Here is a 25,268-nt window from a genome sequence, read left to right as displayed (position 1 = left end):
ATTGATGGCGGCACTCAAAATACAAGTTTTCACAAACTCTATTTTAATAACTTTTAATGCGATTTTCTCGCCATTTTCTCGCCGGAACCGTGGCTCTGATACCACATGTAAGTGTTCATCATAAAAGGAACACGGGTAACGGATCTTTGGCGGTCCAACTTTGAGAAAATCACAATTAACCATATGGATTGAAATTGAAACAGTAAAGGGAACATACCGAAAGCCGAATATCATTTTGCTATCACTGGAAGGATTCCATTCCGGTATTTCTCCTCACTCCACAACAGACGGTGATGGGGACCAACTTCCTCTCTCTTTTTGCCGTGGATTGCAAAGAGAAAGATATAGAAATTGTTAGTAGGGACCGGATGACAGAATAAATAGACATTTATGGGAAGAAACACAACTCCTCATCACGCTGGTTCCCTCCCCAAAAGTTTTTTACATTTACACCCCTTCTTTTATGGCTTTTTACTTAATGCCTTTTCACAAAACCAACTAACAAAATGATCTAGGCCGTTGATCTTGCACATGCCACATCCATCGTTAGGATAATTTCCTAACAATTTAATCATTTATACTTCAATAGTATTGCCAATATGATTGGTCTATGGGATACTCCATGTACTGCTTATGGGCTCTTTGTTCCATCCCAACTCTTTGCCTCCTCAATGGTGTTTCTTTATTCCCAAAGGTCTCTCTCTCTCTCTCTCTCTGCACTAATGCTAACATATTGAACAATTTCATGCCTTTAGATATCTAGCCCATGGTGCATACCCTTCTTGTATGTGATCACTGCCAAATTTGGTTACAGCATCGGAGAGTCCCTTTGGTTTGGAGAAACCATTGAGGGATGGTTGAATGAGCAAAGATTGTGGATGACGAAAAGAACAACCTCCTACCTCTTCGCTTTAATCGACACAGTCCTCAAGTTATTCGGGTTTTTTGAGTCGGCATTCGTCATCACAACTAAGGTAGCCGACGGTGACGTTTTAAAGAGTTATGAGCAAGAGATCATGGAGTTTGGATCCTCTTCTCCCATGTTTACTATCATAGCCACCCTTGCAATGCTGCAGCTTCTTTCCATGGTTGGTCGAGTTATAAGGGTGGTGTTGAAGAAGGAAACAATGGTTGGTGAGGCATTGTTCTTGCAATTTCTTCTCTGTGGGTTGCTGATTATCATCAACATTCCAATCTACCAAGCTCTCTTCTTCCGTAAAGATGAAGGATGGCTGCCCACCTTCCTCACTTTTACATCATTTTCTTTAGCAACGGTTGTTTTGTTTGGTGCCTCTCTTTTAGTGTATTAGTGAAGCCTTTCTGGAATGATTAGTCTCTCTCACACACTGATGGGGATTGTAGGCGCCTGTTTTAGACACACTCTAGGCGCGGTCACAAACCCGTGGGAGCCCTAAGTGGCATATTTACCCTCCAGAATTTAGTTCCATTTTATTTTATTTTATTTGTTGATTTTCAATTACCCATATGAGGATGATGTATTGAACAATTTAGCTTTTGGAATAAGATTACGTGCAGATTTCTTCTTTCCCTACTCTATTCCTTCCTGCTTCTCTTCTTTGCCTTTCTCCCTCTTCCCTTTCTTTCATTTCCTCTCTTCCCTTTCTCTTTCCCGTCCTATGTCTCACACACACAAGGGACATTGACGTGGCCCAATAAACACACATGCACATAGAATGGATCACAGTCCTCTTATTCTATAGTGTTATTGGTCTTCAATTCTTAATTATATCAAGTTCATTTATTTTTCATTTAATTTTTGAACTAAAGATTAACTATCTCTGAAAAGCACTGATGGCAGAATGCCAGCTCCTTAATTACCTATAACTCATTCCTTTCACTCTGAACCTACTTTGCTTTGATTCGGACATGTTTGACTCCCTGCTTCAAAGTCCTGGCCATCAAAGCCATTACGCCAGTACATGGCTTGCGAAAAAGTCTTCCACATCATCTTCCTCCTCATCAGAACATAACTGGGACAATGGAAAGTAGTTATCTAGTGAAATTTCATCTTCCTCCACATCAGAACAAAACTGAACTGATCTGGGACAAATGGAAAATAGACCTCATTAGTCATGAATTGATTTCAGGGGCGAATAGATTTCACCATACAAGCAATTTATGGGCATCCACATTTTCATGAAAAAACCTACCTGTAAAAGGAGATCGATCGCGTGTATCAAAAGGAGTGAAGGGACTGTTAATAGGTAAGGAAATTGGATTTGTTGAGGTATTCTTCTTGCAGTTTCTTCTTTGAGGATTATTGGTTTTGATCAACATACCCATTGATGGGGTGTAAAAACACAAGCCTATCACAGGCCGCTACCTGTCCTGGAGTAGGTGAACTCTAGCCTATAGCAGGCCACCACCTGTCCTGGAATAGGTGAACTCAAGCCTATCACAGGCCGCCACCTGTCCTAGAGTAGGTGAACTCCAGCCTATCACAGACCACCACCTGTCCTGGAGCAGGTGAACTCCAGCCTATAGCAGGCCGCCACCTGTCCTGGCATAGGTCATCCCACGTCATCGAGTTTCCCTCTATAAAAGGGAATTCAAAGCTCAGACCATGGGTAATGAAAAACCTTCTCTCCACCCTAAACTCTTAAACTAGCTCTGCACTCCTGCTCATACTGACTTGAGTGTCGAAGGGCCTGTCCGGAGTAACACCCGGGTTGGTCTTCTGACCTCGCTTACCTTTGCGCAGGACTCAGTCCCTTCACTCCGCTTCACTCCACTCCCTCAGGACTTAGCTCCTCTAGTCATCCAGCTCAGCTCTTACGTCACTGTCGTACCTGTTACCGATTTTCGGTCTAACACCCATCTATGAAGCTCTATTCTTTCGCAAAGACAAGGGTCGATTGCCTACTTCCCTCACATTTACTTCCATTGTTTTGGCGGTATTGGCTTGTCTAATACCTACGTATTAAAGGGTGTAATATGTGAAGCTTGTTTCCAAAAGAAGATGGATAATATGAATGTAGGGGTGTATATATCATTTCCATTGAAAATGACAAAGCTTGTATCACGGTCGACCCAATCATCATTTATAAATTTGCCGCGTGTACTATCGTATGGGTGTGCCATTTTATTGAAAAATATAAGGTTAATTTGTTAGCTAAATATAATTATTAGTATATGCTTTGACATGTGACAGTGTAAGGAGGGCTATTAGAGACGTCTTCCCTTACCACGCATGTCTTCATCGCATATCTTATATTGACATGCTATTTTTGGCAACCATAAGGAAATAAATATTCTTATATTCGGCCCCCTTTTTTTTTACTTGGGACAGAGGGGGCTGTCCCAAGTAAAAAATGAGCGAATATATCACTTCCCTAGGTAAATTATGTTTTAGGAGCATATAACTGTAATCTAAAACAGAAATTTTTTCACCTCCGCAGCTCTGTTGCTCGCCTAGATATCAGATTTTCACTTTTTTATGACGGCAGAGATTAAAAAACATCTTTTTGGGCCTGTTTCATTTTAGGATAATTTTTTGGGGCGGAGTTTTATTCGAGAATAAGAGGTTCTTCAGCATTTGTTGAAGAAAAACAATCCCAACTTTTGATTTTAACCTAGAAAATGAAAGCAACTGAAATTCTCGATGGAAGATGGAATTTCACTTCCCCTGACGAAAAACTGAAAAGCTATATAAACTAAAATTAAAAAAAAAATAAAAAAGAAAAGAAAATAAAACACATATATTTTTATGAGAAATGTCCAAAATATCCCTCTCACAACAAAGATCAAATTACCCGTGTCATAAAAAATAACCAAAATACTCCTATTCCATAGAAAATGACCAAAATACTCCTCATTTTTTAAAAGTAACTAAAATACTCCTATCTATACAAAATGACCAAAATACCCTATCTCATAGAAAATTAACTAAAATGCCCCTACATCATAGAAAAATGACCAAAATATCCTTACATAAAGTGTGTGTAGTTATAGTAAGTTTGAGAAATTCCTAGAACACACTTATTTCATAGAAAACGAGAAATATACTCATGTCATTAAAATTACCAAAGTACCCTTATCTTATAACATGATCGAAATTATGGGTGTCAACGGATCCACTTCGGGTTGGATCCACCTATGTCACAGTCACGATCCATTCAAATTCCTTATCGGTCGGGTCGGATTCGGATTGTTCTTCGGATCCTACTTTCCACGTCATGATCATGATCCATTTTAATTCGGACCGTCCATCGGAGTGTTCTATTATGTCCCACTAAGCTAAGTAAACAATTATTTTTAAAAAAAAATGTTAGAATGGCAGTCCACTATTAGTGTGTCTCTATGCATTTTCTTGAACTAAATTAAAAATTTATCTATGTTTAATCTATGTGTAAAATAATGCTTGTAAACAATAAAATTAATCAAAATTACATACACGAATATAATGTATAACTATTATCAAAGAATATGATGCATGACAATAACATTAGTAATTTGAAAATGATGAACTAATAATATATTCATGACGACATATATGTTTAATAGACTAGCATAATGAAAGTAAAAACTGAGAAAAGAATGAAGAAAAAAAAAGACTCACCGTGACAATCCTCATCAACATGACACGGAACCATCCAAAAATAGCATTGCTCTTCTAAACTATTTCTAAATAGTGTTTCATTAAGTGGTAAGAAAGGTTTTGACCAAAATACCCTTCACAGAACGGTTAGCATTAACAAAATTTGGAGAGTATTTTTGCAAAACATATCGGATCGTGACTATCCAATGGGCATCTGTGGCGTGCCCATACACAATCCGAGATTTTTCGGATCCCAGATTTGATGATCCGAAATATGCCCATGGATCCTATTCCTATGCTTAGATCCCGTTCATTAATGTTCGGATTCGGATGATCCATCAGATCGTTTGGATCCATTGACACCCCTAATCGAAATACCCTTATCATGAAAAATTACAAAAATAACTCTATCTCATAGAAAATTATTAAAGTATCCCTATCGCATAAAAATGATCAAAATACCCTGAATCCCTAGAACAAATGGATGAAAAAGATGAGGGTACTTTGATCATTGTGGGTATTTTGATCATTGTCAGAGAGAAGGTACTTTGATTATTTTTAATGAGGCAAGAGTATTTTGGTCATTTTTTTATGATAAGGGTATTTGGTCATTTTCCACAAGATCATGGCATTTTGGCAACTTTCTTTGAGATATGAGTATTTTGGTAATTTTAATGATAGGTCTCTTGCAACAAATTAAGTCCTTCACTTTATCATTTGTTTAGATAATTTATTCCTTTATAATACACCATGGAATCAAGGTTTTAAATTTCGATTTCGGAATGCGTTTCGGTCCTCACCGAAACCAAAATTTCGCTCGAAATCCGACGAAATCTAAAAAAGGAATATTTTAGCTTCCCTTAATTTTCGGCCGAAATTTCGTTAATTTCACCTGAAATTTTAGGGAAATATTAAATAATGAATATTTTAACGTATAATCCTAAAATTTCGGACCGAAATTTCAGGAAAATGAAAATTTCGGTTGAAATATGGAAAACGAAAATTTTGGTCGAAATAAAGTAACGTTCCTACTTTCCCCAATTTCGATTACGGTATCCACCGAACCCAAAATTTCGGTTGAAATTTAAAACCTTGCATGGAACAAACAATGGACACAAATAATCTATTGATAAAAAAAAGAGTAAACAAACAAAAGATAAACTAATTCGGGACAAGCTATACACATGACAACAATGTGGGACAAGGTCCTTTTCACGGTTAGATTGTCCCGCAATCAAACACCTCCTTGAAGTGATATTAATCCCAGTCCTTCACAAAAAAAAGTGAGTGAGTGATTTAGGGAGGCAAGCAATCTATGAAAAGTGCCACATAAATTCGTCGTATACTGCGTGACTTCCTTATATATATATATAGCTTGAGGGCCCAAACACATGTGGGCCCACATTGTTAGGATGATCGAAAGCATTCATTTGAAAGACCCTTACATAGATAGGGTGTGTACAAAAAATCAGCTCCATAGGATCATCCTAACCCATCCAAAAGTGGAGGGCAAAATGAACAAGCACCGTTTGCCACAAATCTGCCCATTTTTGCCCTCCGCTTTTGGAGGGGTTAGGATGATCCAATGGACCTGATTTTTGGTACACACCCTATCTATAATGGGGCCTTGCAAATGAATGGTTTGGATCACCACAAAAAATGTGGGACCCATGTGTTTTGGCCCTCAAGCTCATATAAGCTATATGAGCTTCAAGCTCACAATCATTTTCCTATATATATATATATATATATATATATATATAGATATATATATATATATATATATATATATATATATAGAGAGAGAGAGAGAGAGAGAGAGAGAGGAGAGTGTTGGTGAGCTTAAGCTCACCAAACTTATGGTGCGCTTAAGCGCCCAATCACATGGGAGCCCACTTTGTTAGGATGATCCAAAGCATTCATTTGAAAGGCCCTTACATAGATGGGGTGTGTACCAAAAATCAGCTCTATAGGATCATCTTAACCCATCCATTTGTGGAGGTCAAAATGAACATACATTGTTTGTCTACAAATCTGCCCATTTTTCTCCTCCACAAATAGAGGGGTTAGGATGATCCTATGGAGCTAATTTTTTATACACACCCTATTATAACTATAATAGGGCCTTGCGAATGAATGGTTTGGATCACCACCCTATCTATTTTTTATACACACCCAGTTTTTGATACCACAAATATATACGGCTTGGCTAAGCCGTATATATTTGTGGTCAAAGTTTCTCCTCCTCTCCCATTTATTCACTCCCTCCTTAAATGGACGCCACGTGTGCATCTAAATCTATCCTAAAGCTGAAGTCATTTTGCATAATCATAGTAATGCTTATTATCTCAAAGGACGTGTATATATAAAGATAGTGTGTGTGTGTGTGTGTGAGAGAGAGAGAGAGAGAGAGAGAGAGAGAGAGAGATGAGAAGGGATGGAAGAGCAGGGTATTTTCCACTTTTTGAAACAGAGGGAAGAGGTAGTAGTGGTTATAAGTTATTTGCAGTATCGATATTTGTGGGAATATGTTGGATATGGGTGTATAGAGTGAGTCATATTCCAACAAGAGAAGAAGGAAGATGGGTTTGGTTGGGTTTATTTGCAGCCGAGATTTGGTTTGCTTTTTATTGGATACTTACACAAGCCGTTCGTTGGAACCCTGTCCATCGTCACACCTTCAAGGACAGACTCTCTCAAAGGTAAAACTCCACCCATCTGTCTCTCATGCCTGTAATTATTAAACTTTCTAAAGCCTGAATTCATTGGTGCTATTGGTTACTGTATTACTGAGGCCATGTTTGGCAACCATGAAAAATTATTCCATATAATTTTCGTGGGCCCAACTGTGTGAAAGGTACTAGGTAGGAAAGATAAGAGAATTGAGTGGGATTAGAGAAGGAAGTGGACTCCACTTGTAATTTTAGTAGGTAATTTATTTCTAAAAGAAAGACAAAGACGTTCAGTTCTAAGTAACTATTTTTTAAGGCTTTGTTTGGTTGCACAAACGCTCGCCCAATGATTGCCGATTCGTTGTTTGGATGCCAAAAATTCCATTTGACTCCAATATGTTTGTGGCACTAATATTTCCTTGCTCATCTCTTACTTATCTCTCTCCCCTCTCTATATTGATAATAACACTCCTACTTTTTCGACTACTCTGTGAAGAGAGTAATTTCATGCAACCAAACTGTACTTACCACTATTCCAATATTCTCTGTGTGAAATTGTAGACATCTTCTATGCTCGTCTCGCTCCTCCTTTTCGATTTCTTATTCCACTACTCTCCGATACTCCGACCACCCCGAGTAGTGTATTTCTTACTACTCTCGTACATGGGTGTCTGAAACTCCAAGTAGAAAAAGGAGTGAACATATCACGTCCCTTACTTTAAATATAAAAAAAGTTATACTGCATTTTCAATGTAAAATTCTTAAAATTTTTGCTTTTATATTCTCTCTCTCTTTTTCAGTGTAAATTTTTTTGGTTTTATATTCTTTCTCTCTCTGAACTGGTTAAATATGTGCTAAAAAAGGAAGAGAAGAAGAAATTAAGACAAAGATCTCCACTCCATCCCTGGATAATCGGTTCGCCTTGCCATTTACCCCGATGTGGTCTGCTCGCATCAACCCATCTGATGGTGATGGTGTTAAGAGAGTCTTCATTGACTATTAGTCAACCAATCTGATTCTTTCTCTCCTTGAGAAACGATCAGTACAAGAGCCTTGGCTTTTTTTAACTTTCTTTTACTTGGTGATAAACAGATACGAAAGCGAATTACCGGGTGTGGACATTTTTGTGTGTACGGCAGACCCAATAATAGAGCCACCGGTCCTGGTTATCAACACGGTTCTCTCGGTCATGGCATACGACTACCCGCCGGAAAAATTGAGCGTCTATCTCTCCGACGACGGCGGGTCAGATCTAACGTTCTACGCTCTCTTAGAAGCGTCTCGCTTCTCAAAGCATTGGATTCCCTTTTCCAAGAAATTCAAGGTGGAGCCTAGGTCTCCAGCGGCCTATTTCTCCACGACATCTGACCCACATGGTGATGCTCACTCGACCGAGCAGTGGTCGGCCATCAAGGTAATATAGGCCATGTTTGGTTGCCAGGATTTTTTCTTCATGACAAATTATTGTCTCCAAGTGGTGAGAGCAGAAAGGCAATTTTGTATCTTGGCATCATCCTGTTTTTCAAGTTTCATAACTTATAATTGTTGGGTTTTGTGTTATCTTCGTTTCAAAATGGTTTTCATAAATAAATTTAATATCTTTGAAAACCATCAACACACTCCCCAAAACATGTTTGAAAATCTTGTGACATGTGGCTAAAAATAAGGAAAAAAGTCCATCCTACTTTGAGTAGTGTTTATTTATTATTTACTGATTTTTAGCCACTTCTTCTTACCACCATTTGGTTGAACAAAACTTGGCTCCGGTCGGGGTCTGAGGACCTATAATAGCAAAGGGTGTGAGGGTGTAGAAATATCATTTCCATATTTGCTTTTTATTTTTAGAAGTAATTGATATTTCCACACCTAGACTATTAGCAAGGGCTCTGAGGAAAGTTCCTCAGACCCCGACTGGAGCCAAGTTTGGTTCCATTTGGGAGGCACTAGTTTTCTGATTTTAGTTTTGTGACTTTTAGCCTCCGAGGAAAGTTCCTTAGACCCCGACTTGTACAGGGTTTTGTACTGCTGTTTTATTTTATTTTTTAAAAAGGGAAAACTACTGAAAACCCTCTAAATCAAGAGATTTTATATGGTGTAAGCCCTTATAGTCCCTTATTTTTCAAAAAGTATTGTACGGATCATATCATAGGATGATCCAAACCGTCCATAAGATGGAACACAATTTAAATAGGTTGTTCCCAAAAAATCATTTCCATAGGATGATCCCAACCCTCCGATCTATAGAGGAACGGCATATTATGAAAATTTCTATTGATCGGAGAGCTAGGATTATCCTATGGAAATGATTTTTGGGGAACAATCTCTTTATGTTGTGTACCATCTTATGGACGGTTTGGATCTTCCTATGATGTGGTCTGTACATCCCTTTTTGAAAAATAAGGGACTGTAAGGGCTTACACCATATAAAAACTCCTAAATCAAAACCTATATACAACAAAACCCCCAAAATTTTCTGAATTACCAATAACATCATCTTGTGCAATAATTAGCTTTTATGTTTTTTATCTGCCTGTTTTACCCTTAATATATTAAGCTTGGGTACAAATCCCTATAATCTCTCCCCACATAATCCCTATAATCTCTCTTCTCTTAAGTGGATACATCATGGTAAGTTTCTTGGCCCATCCTATGAACAATGGGCCGCACATGAAGATGAGGTGTAAAATATTGGGCCCACAGATCAAAACATCATGAAAAATGGTGTCCCACCTGATGCATGGATATGTGTGGAGATAGTGGGCCCACCCATAGGTATAAAAATGTAGGTCCCACCATATGCATGGCTTAGGTGGATATGATGGGCCCTGCCATATCGGGTAAAAATGGTCGGCCCACATGAAAATGAGGTGTAAAATTATATTACCATGCATAGCATTCTTGGCCCATGCTATGCATGTGTAAAATAATGGGTCCCACATGGAAATTAGGTGTAAAATATTGCACTCACCGATCAAAACATGAGGAAAAATGGTGTCCCACCCACTTCATCTCCATGTGGGGCCCATTATTTTACACCCATATATGCATAGCATGGGCAAGAATGCTATGATGATGTATTCAGTTTAGAGACGAGTTACCAAAAAAGGAGAGAGATTTTTACATTATCTTTTAACAAGCTGATAAAAATATGGGTAGAATCGGTAGACAAAAAAACTTAAAAACTAATTATGGCACAAGAAAATATTATTAGTAATTAAGAAAATTTTGGGGGTTTCTTGTATATAGGTTTTGATTTAGGGGTTTTTTAGTAGTTTTCCCAAAAAATATTAGCCATTAATTTTCTATACCCAAAAATGGCCTTGATTACGATTACATTTTTCACTTTTTACTTTCCCAGAAAATGTATAAAGATATGGAGAATAGAATTGAAACGACATGTAAGTTGGGAAGGATTCCGGAGGATATTCGAGAAGAACACAAAGGATTTTCTGAATGGAGCTCAACAACAACTTCCCGAAATCACCAATCTATCCTTCAGGTACAACTTTCTTTATTTAATGAATGCTACCAGCACTAGCACATCAACCTTGTTGTAAGTGCTTTCGCATATTAGCTCCCTCATTTACAGCCCAAAACCCTACAATCTACGTGGATACCATGATGTTCTCCAGGCCAGCGGTCTAAATTACACATTCATATCCCCATGTGAGACTCAAAAATTGATAGTTAGTGCTGATTTGGCCAGGGACTATGTCTGCTTAGTTGTTTTTTTGTGCTTATATGTGTTTTTCTCTTAATTTTCAGATATTAATTGATGGGAGGGATCCAAATGCTGTGGATAACGAGGGATCTGCATTGCCAACTCTAGTGTACTTGGCCAGAGAGAAGAGACCCCAACACCCCCATAACTTCAAAGCAGGAGCTATGAATGCATTGGTAATCTTTATAGATGCATGTGACACACATTAGTAAACAAATTGGACATGCATACATGCTAGCTTACCTTTATGCATAGCTTGTAAAATGTGTTAAAGGGTTTCACGTGAAAACAAAAGATCCCAAATTGGACAAGTGAATGGATGTGGAAGGGCTTATAAGAACTTGGGCATCATCCCCTTGACGGCAGTACATAGTTGCAAGTATTTTAAATAGCTTGGGGGACATATGATTCGATAATCCAAATCATTTCAAAAGTCTATCCCAAAAGTCATCTCCATAGGATGATCCTAGCCCTCATAAAAGAAGATTTGATTGACTACCAAATAGCCTATATATACATATGGGATTTGCTAGGGACCATGGCAGAAGGCATTTCGCAGATGGTCTGTGGCATGTCAGACCAGCCACAGAGGGACACTTTTCAACAGATTTTGTCAACATTCACAAGGTGGCTGACATGCGACAGACCATCTGTGATGGTCCCTAGCAAAATCCCACATACATATACATAGAGAGATCATCCAATTTAAAACTTAGTGCTGCCCGTCTAAATAGAGAGAGAGAGAGAGAGAGATGTTTCACTTTATATATAGTATAGATAAACGGCATGAAATGATATTTTTACTCCCTAACCTACTATTTGAGGAAAAGACAAGAAAACTGTGTGAGAGTGCAGCCATATATAAGAAAATACAAACAAAAGGGGGTGAATTTGGTAGAAACGGGCGGAGATTTTATTTTATTTTTTATTTTTATTTTTTTGAATAATAACGGGTGGAGATTAATAAGTACCCACATGCACAGATTGAATTTTTCACGCTTCTTGTTATGAACCCGAAGTATTAATGGTAAGTGTGAAACAACCAATGACTCCAAAAGCTTAATCTGTTGGAGTTGGTATTATTTAAGGAAATTGATATTTCCGCTCCCCTTTTAGACCAATCCACTCCAAAGTCTAAAAGTGGAGCGGAAATATCCAAAGCATAGGGTTTAGGGTTGGAGTGGATATTTCCCCTATGCTTTGGATATTTCCGCTCCACTTTTAGACTAATCCACTCTAAGTTGGAGTGGATTAGTCTAAAAGTGGAGCGGAAATATCAGCTCCCTTATTTAATCATTTATACTTTAACACTCCCTCTCACTTGTGGGCCTGTGGCCTCTTTTTTTTTTTGGGTTAGCCTTACACGTGGACTTTTAATAGCAAGGAGTAGTGACTAGTGAGTTGAGAACCCATCGCTATGAAAACCAATTTATTATATTATATTTACTCCAAAAGCTAAAGCCATTGCAGTCGGTGTTATTTAATCATTTATATTTCACAGTTAGACAGTCTTGTTGCATCGTATTACCATCATCATCATCATGGTTGATCACATTCATCACCATGATCAAACATGCAGATAAGGGTGTCATCGGAGATAAGCAACGGTCAGATCATTCTCAACGTGGATTGCGACATGTACTCAAATAATTCGGAATCAGTGAGAGATGCTCTGTGTTTTTTCATGGATGAAGAAAAGGGTCATGATATTGGTTTCGTTCAGTTCCCACAGTCCTTTAATAACCTCACCAAGAACGATCTCTATGCAAGTTCTTTGAGAATAGTTAGTGAGGTCGGTATTACCAAAATATGACTCAAAATGTGATTAGATTCTCCTTTTCTCATTGAACTGCTTTTTTTTTCTGCTATCTGTTTTTGAAGGTGGATTTGCCTGGATTTGATGGTTATGGAGGGCCTTTGTATATTGGAACTGGGTGCTTTCATAGGAGAGTGGGTCTATTTGGGAAGAAGTATAGTAACGAATATAAGGAAGAATTGAAGGAAGATGCAAAAAGGAGGGGGGAGGAAAGTGTAAGCTCCTTAGAAGAGAGAGTAAAAGGTCAGACAAATTGTACCTATGAGAAGAATACTCAATGGGGAAAACAGGTATACATTTATGTCTCTCTCTTTCTCTATATTAATTGTAGGGAATTTAACCGGGAAGAAGTCACCCCTAAAAGCTAGCCGTTAGAGGGAGGGTACCCATTCCCTTATAACCCATCACCATCCACTTCACTTTACCGATGTGGGACTATTTTGCTTTTGCGTGGAACCCCAACGATCTCCCCCTCCACGCAGAAACAACGTGGACAATCTCGCCCCTCCACGCGGCGGCAACGTGAGAACATTCCCCGAGGGACATTCCCGCCCTCGGAGGCTAACCAGGGTTACCAGTCCCTGAGCTCTGATACCATTTGTAGGAAATTTAACCGGGTAAAACCCACCCCTAAAAGCTAGCCGTTAGAGGGAGGGTGCCCATTCCCTTATAACCCATCCCCATCCACTTCACTTCACCGATGTGGGACTATTTTGCTTTTGCATGGAACCCCAACATTAATATCATATTTATGTCTCGAGTTCTATCTCATGTATAATCCTATGGCCCCTACGATTACTTGATGTGCCCAAAAGAATCCTAAAGCATAAATATAGGTATTTTCGAAATGTAAACATTGCAAAGATTTTGTATTTGGGTGAAATTGTTGTCTTCAAATTTGGCACTGTTTGGATTTTAAGAAAAACATTTCTGATGGAATTCTTTTTGGGAAAACTTTTTCCACTATTTAGAGGGAAACAATATTATTATGGTTAATTTGGAGGGATATGATCATAAATTGAAGCTCCTCTAAGTAAAAATTGAATAGGGTTGGCTCAAGTTATCCTTTTCCTGTGTTAAAATAGTAGGAATTTTAGAAATATTTTTCCTTTCCAAACTTCCTAGGGATTCCATTCTATATAAAGTCTCGGTCATAAACCTTTCGAGGTATCTTGTACTTTATAATCTTCACATATAGTGGAAGCTCCTTCACCGTGGATGTTGTCACTCAATGTGATGAACCACGTAGATCTCTTGTATTCTTCATTTGTGTTTTTTTTTCTTATTTTCTAGGTTGATATGTGTTTCCTTCGATCTAGGAACCATCTCTTATTCTATCAACTCATGAGATTCATATATTTGAATTTGCAGGTGGGTTTGAAGTATGGATGTTCTGTAGAAGATGTGATAACAGGCCTGTCAATTCAATGTAATGGTTGGAAATCCATTTATTTTAACCCACCCAGGAAGGGCTTCTTGGGTGTTGCTCCTACCACATTGTCCCAGTCACTTGTGCAGCATAAGAGATGGGCTGAGGGTGATTTGCAGATTTTCCTCTCCAAGTATTGCCCCTTCATATGTGGGCAAGGGAAGATAAAGCCAGGACTTCAAATGGGATACTCCATATACTGCTTTTGGGCACCTTGTTCCATCCCAACACTCTACTATGTTGCTATCCCTTCACTTTGCCTCCTTAGTGGTGTTTCTTTATTCCCAAAGGTCTCTCTCTCTCTCTCTCTCTCTCTCTCTCTCTCTCTCTCTCTCTCTCTCTCTCTCTCTCTCTCTCTCTCTCTCTCTCTCTCTCTCCACACATAGTTAGAGACCTTGCATGCTTATGGGAATGAGCCCTATGTGTGAAATAACCAATTACTCCGAAAGCTTAAGCTGTTAGGGACCATTTGGATATCAATATTATTTCCTCAAAATCCTGGATGGTATACGAGAGAAAAAGGAGATTGTCCATCTTTTTCTGATTTCTAGCACCTCTGTTTATCAAGCGAGAGAGTAGGATCATCCCGTGTTTCTAGGTTTTAGGAATCTCAAGATGGGGGAGAGATTTCTAAAACCTGGATTTCTTACTTAAAATCCAGGATAATGGATTATAAAATCCAGAATTTTACACCGCTTTCAAACTAAAATTTGGATTCTAAAATCAACGTATCCAAACAGCCCCTTAGAGCTGGTGTAATTTAATCTTTTTATACTTCAATACTCACCCTCATGTGTAGCCCCTCTTTTCTTGGGTTTTCGGTACATGTTGCACAAGTGGCACCCCTCTTTTAGGTTTGCCATACATGTGGATTTTCCATATCAGGGAATTGCTGGTTTTGAACCCAGACCTGTCGTGAGGCAACATTTTGATAGCATGTGAAACAACCAATTACTTCAAAAGCTTAAGCTGTTGGAGTAGGTTTTATTTTATCTTTGAGAATTGCTAGTGTCCATCGCTAAAGGCATTTCACCGTTGGTCTGTTGCACGTCAAACCAACGACCTCGTGAATGGAGACCAAAGCTGCTGTCTTCATTCGCGAGGTGGCTGGTCTGACATGCGACAGACCAGCTGCGAAATTCCTTTCGCGATAGACCCTAGCAACTCTCTTTATCTTTTTATACTTCAACACTATGGGTAGATCCTTTCACCTTCTTCATGAAAATTTCTGAAGGATAAATTTGTCGACCCCAACTAGTTTGGGACAAAGGCTTAGTTGAGTTGAGTTGAGTTGAGTATACTTCAATACTATGGGCTTGCGGTCGCTGCTACATCCCTAGCTTGTAATTAAGGATTTATGGGCCTGACACACACACTCTCTCTCTCTCTCTCTACCGTAATGCTAATATATCGAAAATTTTCATGCCTTCAGATATCTAGCCCATGGTGCATACCCTTCTTGTATGTGATCACTGCCAAATTTGGTTACGGCCTCGGCGAGTCACTTTGGTTTGGAGAGACCATTAAGGGATGGTTAAATGAGCAAAGGATGTGGTTGATGAAAAGAACAACCTCATACCTCTTCGCTGTAATCGACAACGTCCTCAAGCTATTGGGGTTTTCCGAGTCGGCATTCGTCATCACCACTAAGGTGGCTGACCATGAAGCTTCAAAGAGGTATGAACAAGAGATCATGGAGTTTGGATCCTCTTCTCCTATGTTTACTATCTTAGCCACCCTTGCATTGCTGCAACTTCTTTCCATGGTTGGTGGAGTCATAAGGGTGGTGTTGAAGAAGGAAACAATGGTTGTTGAGGCATTGATCTTGCAGTTTCTTCTCTGTGGGTTGCTGGTTTTCATCAACATTCCAATCTACCAAGCTCTCTTCTTCCGTAAAGACAAAGGCCGGCTGCCTAGCTCCCTATCTTTTACATCATTTGCTTTAGCACTATTGTTTTGTTTGGTACCTCTGTTCTAGTGTATAAATGTTGAAATTTCTCTCTCTCTCTCTCTCTCTCTCTCTCTCTCTCTCTCTCTCTCTCTCTCTCTCTCTCTCTCTCTCTGGGACATTGACTTGGCCCAACCACACACCGCTTCGTCGTCCCACTTAATCTGAGTCCCATCCCTTAAACATTATCCTTAGACCAAAATATTTGTATCAATTTCTTTATTAATGAAGATAAGAAAACTAAACAGAAAAACAGATCCGATCAGGCACAAAGTAAAAAAGGAATAAACCACAAGATACACACACCAAAATTTTATATGGTTCAGCCTAGATGTCTGCGTTCATTCACAATTGAGAATACAATCTTCCATTATTTTTTTCAAAGATAACATTTTATTAAACTGTGAAAGAATGATGCAACAAAACATGGGGACAAAGTGTCGCAAACAATAACAGATAAGATATAATCCTTGCTAACTTCCTGTCTAGCATTTCACTAAACCCGACAATCTTCACTTCCTCCTCCACTCCATCCTTTGCTAATTTATCTGCATGTCATTTGCCGATCACAACATATGCTGAAATCTCTAATTTAAGATATAATCCTTGCTAACTTCCAGAGGCCATTTGCTTTGTTTGATGCCCACGCCGAGACATTTGACAGTCACCTTCAGTAATTAGTATGTCTGCCCCTCCTTTATGCACAATTTTAGGCCCCCAGATACGATCTTCGATGCACTCTGATAAAGCTATAAAACAGGATTCCAATGATTGTATCCCAAAACTACAAATTGCAATCCTTTCCACTGTCTTCTCAACAAGTCCGTTCAATATCCCCTCAATTTATCGTCACAAGAGAAAACCAAAGAGGAGAACTCATTTTCTCACCAATGTATATAAAGGAGTTTCAACACTTAGCCCAAGATCTACTTCTAGCCTAACCAAGAGATTCCAAAATTAATTCTCCTCTTTCTATCATAGTCTAACTAGCTACTATGCTCCATAACAATCCTAGTCACACCAGGTAACTGGCAGAAGGAGAACCTACGTGGAGTGGGAAACAAGACAAAATCCAACACATGACATTAGCATAAGTTGCTTCAGTTCTAGGAGAGAATGTAAGAGAAAAGCCATGTTATGGTTATAGACGGGTTGTCTGTATGTTAATCTTAGCTTGAATTGTGTTGAAAGAGCATTTTGGGTGTATTCTAAACCAATATTGTTTCACCGTAACCCTTCCAAAACAAAATTTTGTTTGGAAAATAAAGAGTCCACAGCTTTTTTTTTTAATCCTGTCGCTATCTTGGAATCAGAATTTCACTTTTTCGTGATGGGCTGAGATTAAAACAAAAACATATTTTTAGTGAGATTAATAAGCCCCATTCACATAAAGGTTGATTTCAAGAAGAAAACAATCTATGCAAAACCGTCAAAAGTTAAAAAATTTCAAGCTAGTGATACATTCAAAGAAATGGGCATGAATCCCCACAAATGCCGATTCATGCCAAAAATTAATTTGAAATTGACCTAATCATGGTCAACTCCGCCACCTTCTTTATTTAAAGGTTTTGCATTTTGAAAAGTGCACATAAACCCCTTTCCTATGGGATTTGCTAGGGACGAGGGCTGAAGGCATTTCGCAGGCAGGCTGTTGCATGAGAGTACAGCCCCATAGGCTAACTTTTCAGCAGATTTTGTCTTATTCATTAATTCATCTGAGGTGGCTGCACCCTCGTGCAAGAGGCTGTGATGATGGTCCTAGCAAATCCCATTTTATATTATTTTAATAAGCACGGAGCCAAGCCGCCGACTTTGTCCCATATTAATATTATAACTTATAAGTGATCAATGTTTCTCCCTTTTATTCAGGTCAATTTTAGATGGCCTCCGCCACGTGTGCTTCAAACTCTATCCTAAATCTGATGTCATTTTGCACATGCACAGTATTATATAAATGATCAATTATCAATGGGGGACAAAAATTAGGTGAAATTATCAACAGGACCCATGCTTTTCAGAAATTATCAACGGGGGAGAAAATATGTCTTGTCATTAAAAGCTGGACGAAAATGCCCTTTTCTGAAGCAACACGTTTTGCTTTTCCACTTTTCCCTTTTCTCTTTTTTTTTTTCACTTTTTCATTTTCAACTTTGTTTTTTTCTACATTACCAGTCATCTTCTTCATCATTTAGCCACCATTGGAGGTGGAAAAACTCAAAAATTTGAAACGTGAGTTCATTCCCATATATCTTTCAATATCTAGGTTTTTTTTTTTTCATTTGTTTTAGGGTTTTGCATTTCTCCTTCTCCCTTTCAATGGAGGATGAGGAAGATGAATCGTACGGTAGAAAGAAAAAAAAACGTGAAAATGAACGAGTGAAAAAAAAAAAACAGGAAGTAAAAACGTGTTCATAAGGAACTTGATAAGCCCATTTGGAATTTGGTAACTCCATTTTGATACTGGATAACCCTAACCCCAGAGGCTTGAAAACCCCCTTCCAAAACTCCAGTACCCATGGGCAATTTTAAGGGACTTGATAAGCCCATTCGTAAATTGGTAACCCCATTTTAATACTAGATAACCCCAATCCTAAATACTTGAAAACCCCCTTCCAAAACTCTAGTACCCTCGGCCAATTTTCAGGGACTTGATAAGCCCATTCTGAAATTGGTAACCCCATTTTGATACCTGATAACCCCAATCCTAGAGACTTGAAAACCCCCTTCCAAAACTCCAGTACCCTTGGCCAATTTTCAAGGACTTGATAAGCCCATTCAGAAATTAGTAACCCCATTTTTATGCTAGATAACCCCAATCCCAGATACTTGAAAACCCCCTTCCAAAACTCTAGTACGCTTAGCCAATTTTTAGAGACTTGATCACCCCATTCGGAAATTAGTGACCCCATTTTCTATACTAGATAATTCAAATCCTAGAAACTTGAAAACCCTCTTCTAAAACTTTAATACCCTCTGCCAATTTTCAAGCACTTGATAAGCCCATTTTGATACTAGATAACCCCAATCCCAAATACTTGAAAACCCCCTTCTAAAACTCTAGTACCCTCGGCCAATTTCCAGGGACTTAATAAGCCCATTCTGAAATTGGTAACCCCATTTTGATATCTGATAACCCCAATCCTAAAGACTTAAAAACCCCCTTCCAAAGTCAAAACGTGTTGTATATGCCAAAGGGTATTTTCGTCCAACTTTTACTGATAAGACCTCTTTTGTCCCCCATTGATAATTTTTGAAAAGCATGGGTCTGTTGATAATTTTGCCTAATGTTTGTCCCCCATTGGTAATTGGTCCTTATATAAAGGAACGTTTATAACTCGAGAGAGGTGTGTCAGAGAGAGAGAGAGAGAGAGAGAGAGAGAGAGAGATGGGAAGAAGGGGTGGAAGAGGAGGGTATCTACCACTTTTTGAAACAGAGGGAAGAGGAAGGATTGGTTACAAGCTATTTGCAGTATCAATATTTGTGGGAATATGTTGGATATGGGTGTATAGAGTGAGTCATATTCCTACAAGAGAAGGGAGATGGGTTTGGTTGGGTTTATTTGCAGCCGAGATTTGGTTTGCTTTCTACTGGTTACTCACCCAAGCTGTTCGTTGGAACCCTCTCCATCGTTGCACCTTCAAGGAAAGACTCTCTCAGAGGTAAAACCATGTTGGCTTTTTTTTTTTTTTTAGCTTTTTGGTTTGCTTTTTTTTTTACTACTGAAATGCACAACCATGTTTTGATAATTGCACTACTCTATCTTAGTCTTTTATTATTTAAACAGCTGACAGAGCCTTTTACCGTTCGCAAAAAGCTCTGAGAAGCCAATTTTTAAAAAAAAATTAAAAAAATAAGCTGACTTTGTACAATTATCAAAACATGGTAGTGCAAATATCACTATACTGTTTTTGTAACTTTTCTCTTACACCCGTGACAAACAGATACGAAAATGAATTGCCAGGCGTAGACATTTTCGTGTGTACTGCGGACCCAATAATAGAGCCACCGATCCTAGTCATCAACACGGTTCTCTCTGTCATGGCATACCACTACCCGCCAGAAAAACTGAGCATCTATCTCTCCGACGATGGTGGGTCAGATCTGACGTTCTACGCTCTCTTAGAAGCATCTCGCTTCTCAAAGCATTGGATTCCCTTTTCCAAGAAATTCAAGGTGGAGCCTAGGTCTCCAGCGGCCTATTTCTCCACCACATCTCACCCACATTGTGACGCTCACTCCACCCAGCAGTGGTTGGCCATCAAGGTAATGAAACAATGGAGAGATGTACACGGTGGCAGAAAAAGTATAGTGGGCCCACCTAATTGGATGATCTAAACCATTCATTCATTTGTTTGTTCCTACGACAGATAAGCCATGCCCAGAAAAGGGTGATATATTTTCACTCCCTTGCATTACGTGCACGCTCCCCTTTAATGGATTTGACGTCAAAAAGCGTTAAAGTTGCCCGCTTTTCACGTCAAATCACTCTATAGGTGAGCGTGCGTGTAATATAGGGGGAGTGAAAATATCATCGCCCCCGAAAACCGTTTGATTTGTAGAGGTTTTTGGACTGCTGTAAGAGAAAAAAAGAAAGGCCTTGATTATGATTACAATTTTCATTTTTTCCTTTCCTTTTTTTTTTTTTTAAGAAAATGTATCAAGATATGGAGAATAGAATTGAAACGGCAAGTAAGTTGGGAAGGATTGCAGACGATATTAGAGAAGAACACAAGGGATTTTCTGAATGGAGCTCAACAACAACTTCCAGAAATCACCAATCTATTCTTCAGGTACAACTTTATTTTAAGAATGCTACCAGCACTCGCACTGACACTGCGGACCCAAGTGGTTTCGCATATTGGAACCGTCACTTACAGCAAAACCCTACAGCTCTGTTTGGTTGCATTAAAATAAGGCTTTACAAAGTATTTTCCAAATAATGTCTCGCAGAACAGATTTGAAAATCGGATTTTTTTTTTCACTGTCATCTCTGATTTGACAATCTAAGGATCTGATCAGTTCCAAATCTCAACTGCAAATGTGAGAAATCCAAATCTAAATCTTGTGGGTATCCAAACGTGGCCTTACTTCCACCACCACGCAGAAAATGAGAGAGACTCATTCAATAGCTTCCCCAAAATAATTTGGATATAATCTTATATGCAAATAATGGTTATAATACTTTGAGAGTGGGGGTGAAGTATAAATGATTTGGGATTTGCTAGGGATTTTCTCATAAAGGTATTTCGCCGTTGGCTGTTAGGAGTAATTAGTTGCTTCACATGGTATCAGAGCTGTTGCCTCTTGGCAGGTCATGAGTTCAAACCCAATAACTACTTGATATTATACGGTCAACCCAAAAGAGGGGCCACATGTACAGCCAACCCAAAAAAAAAGAGGCCACAAGTGTGTCTGTGTGGTTGAAGTATAAATGATTAAATAACACCAACTCTAACACCTTAAGCTTTTGGAGTAATTGGTTGCTTCACACTCTTTCTCTTCGACTTATTGTGTCTTTCTTTTCATGTTCAGATATTAATTGATGGGAGAGATCCAAATGCAGTGGATAATGAAGGATCTGCATTGCCAACTCTTGTGTACTTGGCCAGGGAGAAGAGACTCCAACACCCCCATAACTTCAAAGCAGGAGCTATGAATGCATTGGTAATCTTCACATATTGCTTGTGCTCACACTCATTTATGCACACACTGACACACATAAGTAAACAGATTAGACATCCATACATGCAAGCTTACCTTTATGCATACCTAGTAAAATGGCACACGGCACATATAAGACCCAAGTATTTTAAACAGAGTATTACTACGGAAACCCGCTGCCTAACCGAGAGTGGAACAGAACAAATCCCTACACACCACATTGCATAGGGAGGAGTAGTTTTTCCATTTTAAGAAAAAGCAAAAAAGGAAAAAGATGAAGAAGAAGAATTAATTTAACATGTGAAGAGGCAATTTGCGGATTGTATTTGAAACAACCTATTGCTCTGTTAGAGTGAGGCAATAGCTCTGATACCATGTGAAACAACCAATTACTCTGTTAGTGTTATTTAATCATTTATACTTCAACAGTATTACCAATATGATCATCATTGTTGGTCACCATCATCACCATGATCAAACGTGCAGATAAGGGTGTCATCGGAGATAAGCAAGGGTCAGATCATTCTCAACGTGGATTGCGACATGTACTCGAACAATTCGGAAACAGTGAGAGATGCTCTGTGTTTTTTCATGGATGAAGAAAAGGGTCATAATATTGGTTACGTTCAGTTCCCACAGACTTTTAATAACATCACCAAGAACGATCTCTATGCTAGTTCTTTGAGAATCATTAGTGAGGTGGGTATTACCAAAATATGATTAGAATATGTGATTAGATTGTCCTTTTTTCATTGAACTGTTTTTTTTTTTTTTTCTGCTATCTATTTTTGAAGGTGGATATGCCTGGATTTGATGGTTATGGAGGGCCAATGTATATTGGAACTGGGTGCTTTCATAGGAGAGTGGGTCTATGTGGGAGGAAGTACAGTGAGGATTATGAGGCAGGATTGAAGCAAAATGCAAGGAGTGTTGAGGAAAGTGTAAGCTCCTTACAAGAGAGAGTAAAAGGCCAAGCAAGTTGCACGTATGAGGAGAATACTGAATGGGGAAAAGAGGTGCACAGTTCTCTCTCTATCTCTATATTCATATTATATATTTCTGTCTTGAATTCTATCTCAGGTATAATCCTAGGGCCCCTATCATTACTTGATAGGCCATAAGGGCTCCTAAAGCACAAATAAAGGTATTTCCTTCATGTAAAAATTGCATAGATTTTGTATTTGGGTTGAATTGTTGTCTTGAAATTAGGCCAAATAATATTTCCGATGGAAAGGAATTTTGGGAAAAGTTTTTTTTTTTTCATTATTTTGAGGGAAATAATATAATTATGGTTCATTTAGAGGGATATTATCATAAATTGAAGGTCCCTCTGAGTAAAATTGAATAGGGTTGGCTTAAGTTATATTTTTCCTGTGTTACAAAAGTAAAGAATCTTAGAAATATTTTCCTTTCCAAACTTCTCCTAAAAATTCCTTCTGTCCAAAATGGACCTTAGGGTTGAGATTCTATTCTATATACACTCTTGGTCATAAACCTTTTGAGGTATCTTGTACTTTCTAATCTTCACCTATAGTGGAAGCTCCTTTGCGTGCGGATGTTGTCACTCAACTTGACGAACCACGTAAATCTCTAGTATTCTTGATTTGTGTGTTTTCTTTGTTTTTTTTATTTCCTTTAATCCAGGAACGCTAGACCGACGTTGACATATAAATCTATCATTCTATCAACTCATGATATTCATTTATATGAATTTGCAGGTGGGTTTGAAGTATGGATGTCCAGTAGAGGATGTGATAACAGGCCTGTCAATTCAATGTAATGGTTGGAAATCCATCTATTTTAACCCACCCAGAAAGGGCTTCTTGGGTGTTGCTCCAACCACATTGGCCCAGTCGCTTGTGCAGCATAAGAGATGGTCTGAGGGTGATTTCCAGATTCTCCTCTCCAAGTATTGTCCCTTCATATATGGGCAAGGGAAAATAGATCCAGGACTTCAAATGGGATACTCCATGTACTGCTTATGGGCTCTTTGTTCCATCCCAACTCTCTACTATGTTGCTATACCTTCACTTTGCCTCCTTAATGGTGTTTCTTTGTTCCCAAAGGTCTCTCTCTCTCTCTCTCTCTCTCTCTCTCTCTCTCTCTCTCTCTCTCTCTCTCTCAACCGGCTCCACACACTGTTAAAGACCTTACATGCCTATAGGACTGAGCCCTATGGGCATGAGGTCGCTGCCACGTCACTGGCTTGTATGGCCGGGTCGGGGCGTGACTCTCTCTCTCTCTCTCTCTCTCTCTCTCTCTCTCTCTCTCTCTCTCTCTCTCTCTCTCTCTCTCTCTCTCTCTCTCTCTCTCTCTCTCTCTCTCTCTCTGCACTAATGCTAACATATTGAACAATTTCATGCCTTCAGATATCTAGCCCATGGTGCATACCCTTCTTCTATGTGATCACTGCCAAATTTGCTTACAGCATCGGCGAGTCACTTTGGTTTGGAGAAACCATTAAGGGATGGTTGAATGAGCAAAGAATGTGGATGATGAAAAGAACAACCTCCTACCTCTTCGCTTTAATCGACACAGTCCTCAAGCTATTCGGGTTTTCTGAGTCGGCATTCGTCATCACAACTAAGGTGGCCGACGGTGACGTTTTAAAGAGGTATGAGCAAGAGATCATGGAGTTTGGATCCTCTTCTCCCATGTTTACTATCATAGCCACCCTTGCAATGCTGCAGCTTCTTTCCATGGTTGGTGTAGTTATAAGGGTGGTGTTGAAGAAGGAAACAATGGTTGTTGAGGCATTGATCTTGCAATTTCTTCTCTGTGGGTTGCTGGTTATCATCAACATTCCAATCTACCAAGCTCTCTTCTTCCGCAAAGACAAAGGCCGGCTCCCCACTTTCCTCACTTTTACATCATTTTCTTTAGCACTGTTGTTTTGTTTGGTGCCTCTCTTTTATAAGTAAAGTCTTTTTGGAATGAATAGTCTCTCTCACACACACGGATGGGGATCCTAGGCGCCCGTTTCAGAGCGCGGTTGCAAACCTGTGAGAGCCCAATAAGTGGCATATTTGCCGTTCATAATTTATTTTCATTTTATTTGTTGATTTTCAATTGTCCATATATATGAGGATAATGTGTTGCACATTTTAGCTTTTGGAATAAGATTACGTGCTCGGGCGAGGGACCAAACACAACAATTCTTCCCCTTTCTCCCCCTTTCCTTTCTTTCATTTCCTTTCTCTCTTCCCTTTCTCTACCCCGTCCTACATCACACACACACACAAGGGACATTGACTTGGCCCAATAAACACACATGCACATAGAATGGATCGCAGTCCTCTTATTCTATAGTGTTATTGGTCTTCAATTCTTAATCATATCAAGTTCATTTATCTTTCATTTAATTTTAGAACTAAAGATTAGCTATCTCTGAAAAACACTAATGGCAGAATGGCAGCTCCTTAATTACCTCGAGGGATAACTCATTCCTTTCACTCTGAACCT

General features: G+C 38.9%; 2 protein-coding genes and 1 pseudogene across 2 annotated transcripts; all 3 read left to right on the top strand.

The window, feature by feature from the left end:
- The first annotated feature begins 845 nt into the window (after positions 1-845).
- On the top strand, positions 846-3,053 carry LOC143849436 (cellulose synthase-like protein E6 pseudogene; annotated as a pseudogene).
- A 3,905-nt stretch (positions 3,054-6,958) lies between these two features.
- On the top strand, positions 6,959-16,198 carry LOC143849416 (cellulose synthase-like protein E6). Its single transcript, XM_077358419.1, has 8 exons — positions 6,959-7,260; positions 8,323-8,644; positions 10,589-10,729; positions 10,996-11,127; positions 12,531-12,743; positions 12,833-13,057; positions 14,139-14,486; positions 15,629-16,198. The coding sequence occupies exons 1-8, from the start codon at positions 6,986-6,988 to the stop codon at positions 16,172-16,174; spliced, it is 2,202 nt and encodes a 733-aa protein (XP_077214534.1). The 5' UTR covers positions 6,959-6,985; the 3' UTR covers positions 16,175-16,198.
- Positions 16,199-19,501: 3,303 nt separating this feature from the next.
- Positions 19,502-24,868, top strand: LOC143851597 (cellulose synthase-like protein E6). Its single transcript, XM_077361071.1, has 8 exons — positions 19,502-19,804; positions 20,087-20,408; positions 20,795-20,935; positions 21,678-21,809; positions 22,293-22,505; positions 22,601-22,822; positions 23,525-23,872; positions 24,176-24,868. The coding sequence occupies exons 1-8, from the start codon at positions 19,530-19,532 to the stop codon at positions 24,725-24,727; spliced, it is 2,205 nt and encodes a 734-aa protein (XP_077217186.1). The 5' UTR covers positions 19,502-19,529; the 3' UTR covers positions 24,728-24,868.
- Positions 24,869-25,268: the final 400 nt, after the last annotated feature.

Source organism: Tasmannia lanceolata, unplaced genomic scaffold (assembly GCF_043159265.1).
Source record: "Tasmannia lanceolata isolate RefF3 unplaced genomic scaffold, GAP_Taslan_0.1 ptg000018l, whole genome shotgun sequence".
In the NCBI taxonomy this organism is placed as follows: Eukaryota; Viridiplantae; Streptophyta; class Magnoliopsida; order Canellales; family Winteraceae; genus Tasmannia; species Tasmannia lanceolata.
This window is presented reverse-complemented; position numbering and strand designations above follow the sequence as displayed.

What these genes read in the sequence shown, in the direction of transcription:
- LOC143851597 (XM_077361071.1), top strand. Translation starts at nt 19,530, where the DNA reads ATGGGAAGAAGGGGTGGAAGAGGAGGGTATCTACCACTTTTTGAAACA. An exon ending in AGCAGTGGTTGGCCATCAAG is followed by an intron (nt 20,409 to 20,794) that starts GTAATGAAACAA and finishes TTTTTTTTTAAG; the next exon opens with AAAATGTATCAAGATATGGA. An exon ending in ATACTGAATGGGGAAAAGAG is followed by an intron (nt 22,823 to 23,524) that starts GTGCACAGTTCT and finishes ATGAATTTGCAG; the next exon opens with GTGGGTTTGAAGTATGGATG.
- LOC143849416 (XM_077358419.1), top strand. Translation starts at nt 6,986, where the DNA reads ATGAGAAGGGATGGAAGAGCAGGGTATTTTCCACTTTTTGAAACAGAG. An exon ending in AAGGACAGACTCTCTCAAAG is followed by an intron (nt 7,261 to 8,322) that starts GTAAAACTCCAC and finishes GGTGATAAACAG; the next exon opens with ATACGAAAGCGAATTACCGG. An exon ending in CAGGAGCTATGAATGCATTG is followed by an intron (nt 11,128 to 12,530) that starts GTAATCTTTATA and finishes TCAAACATGCAG; the next exon opens with ATAAGGGTGTCATCGGAGAT.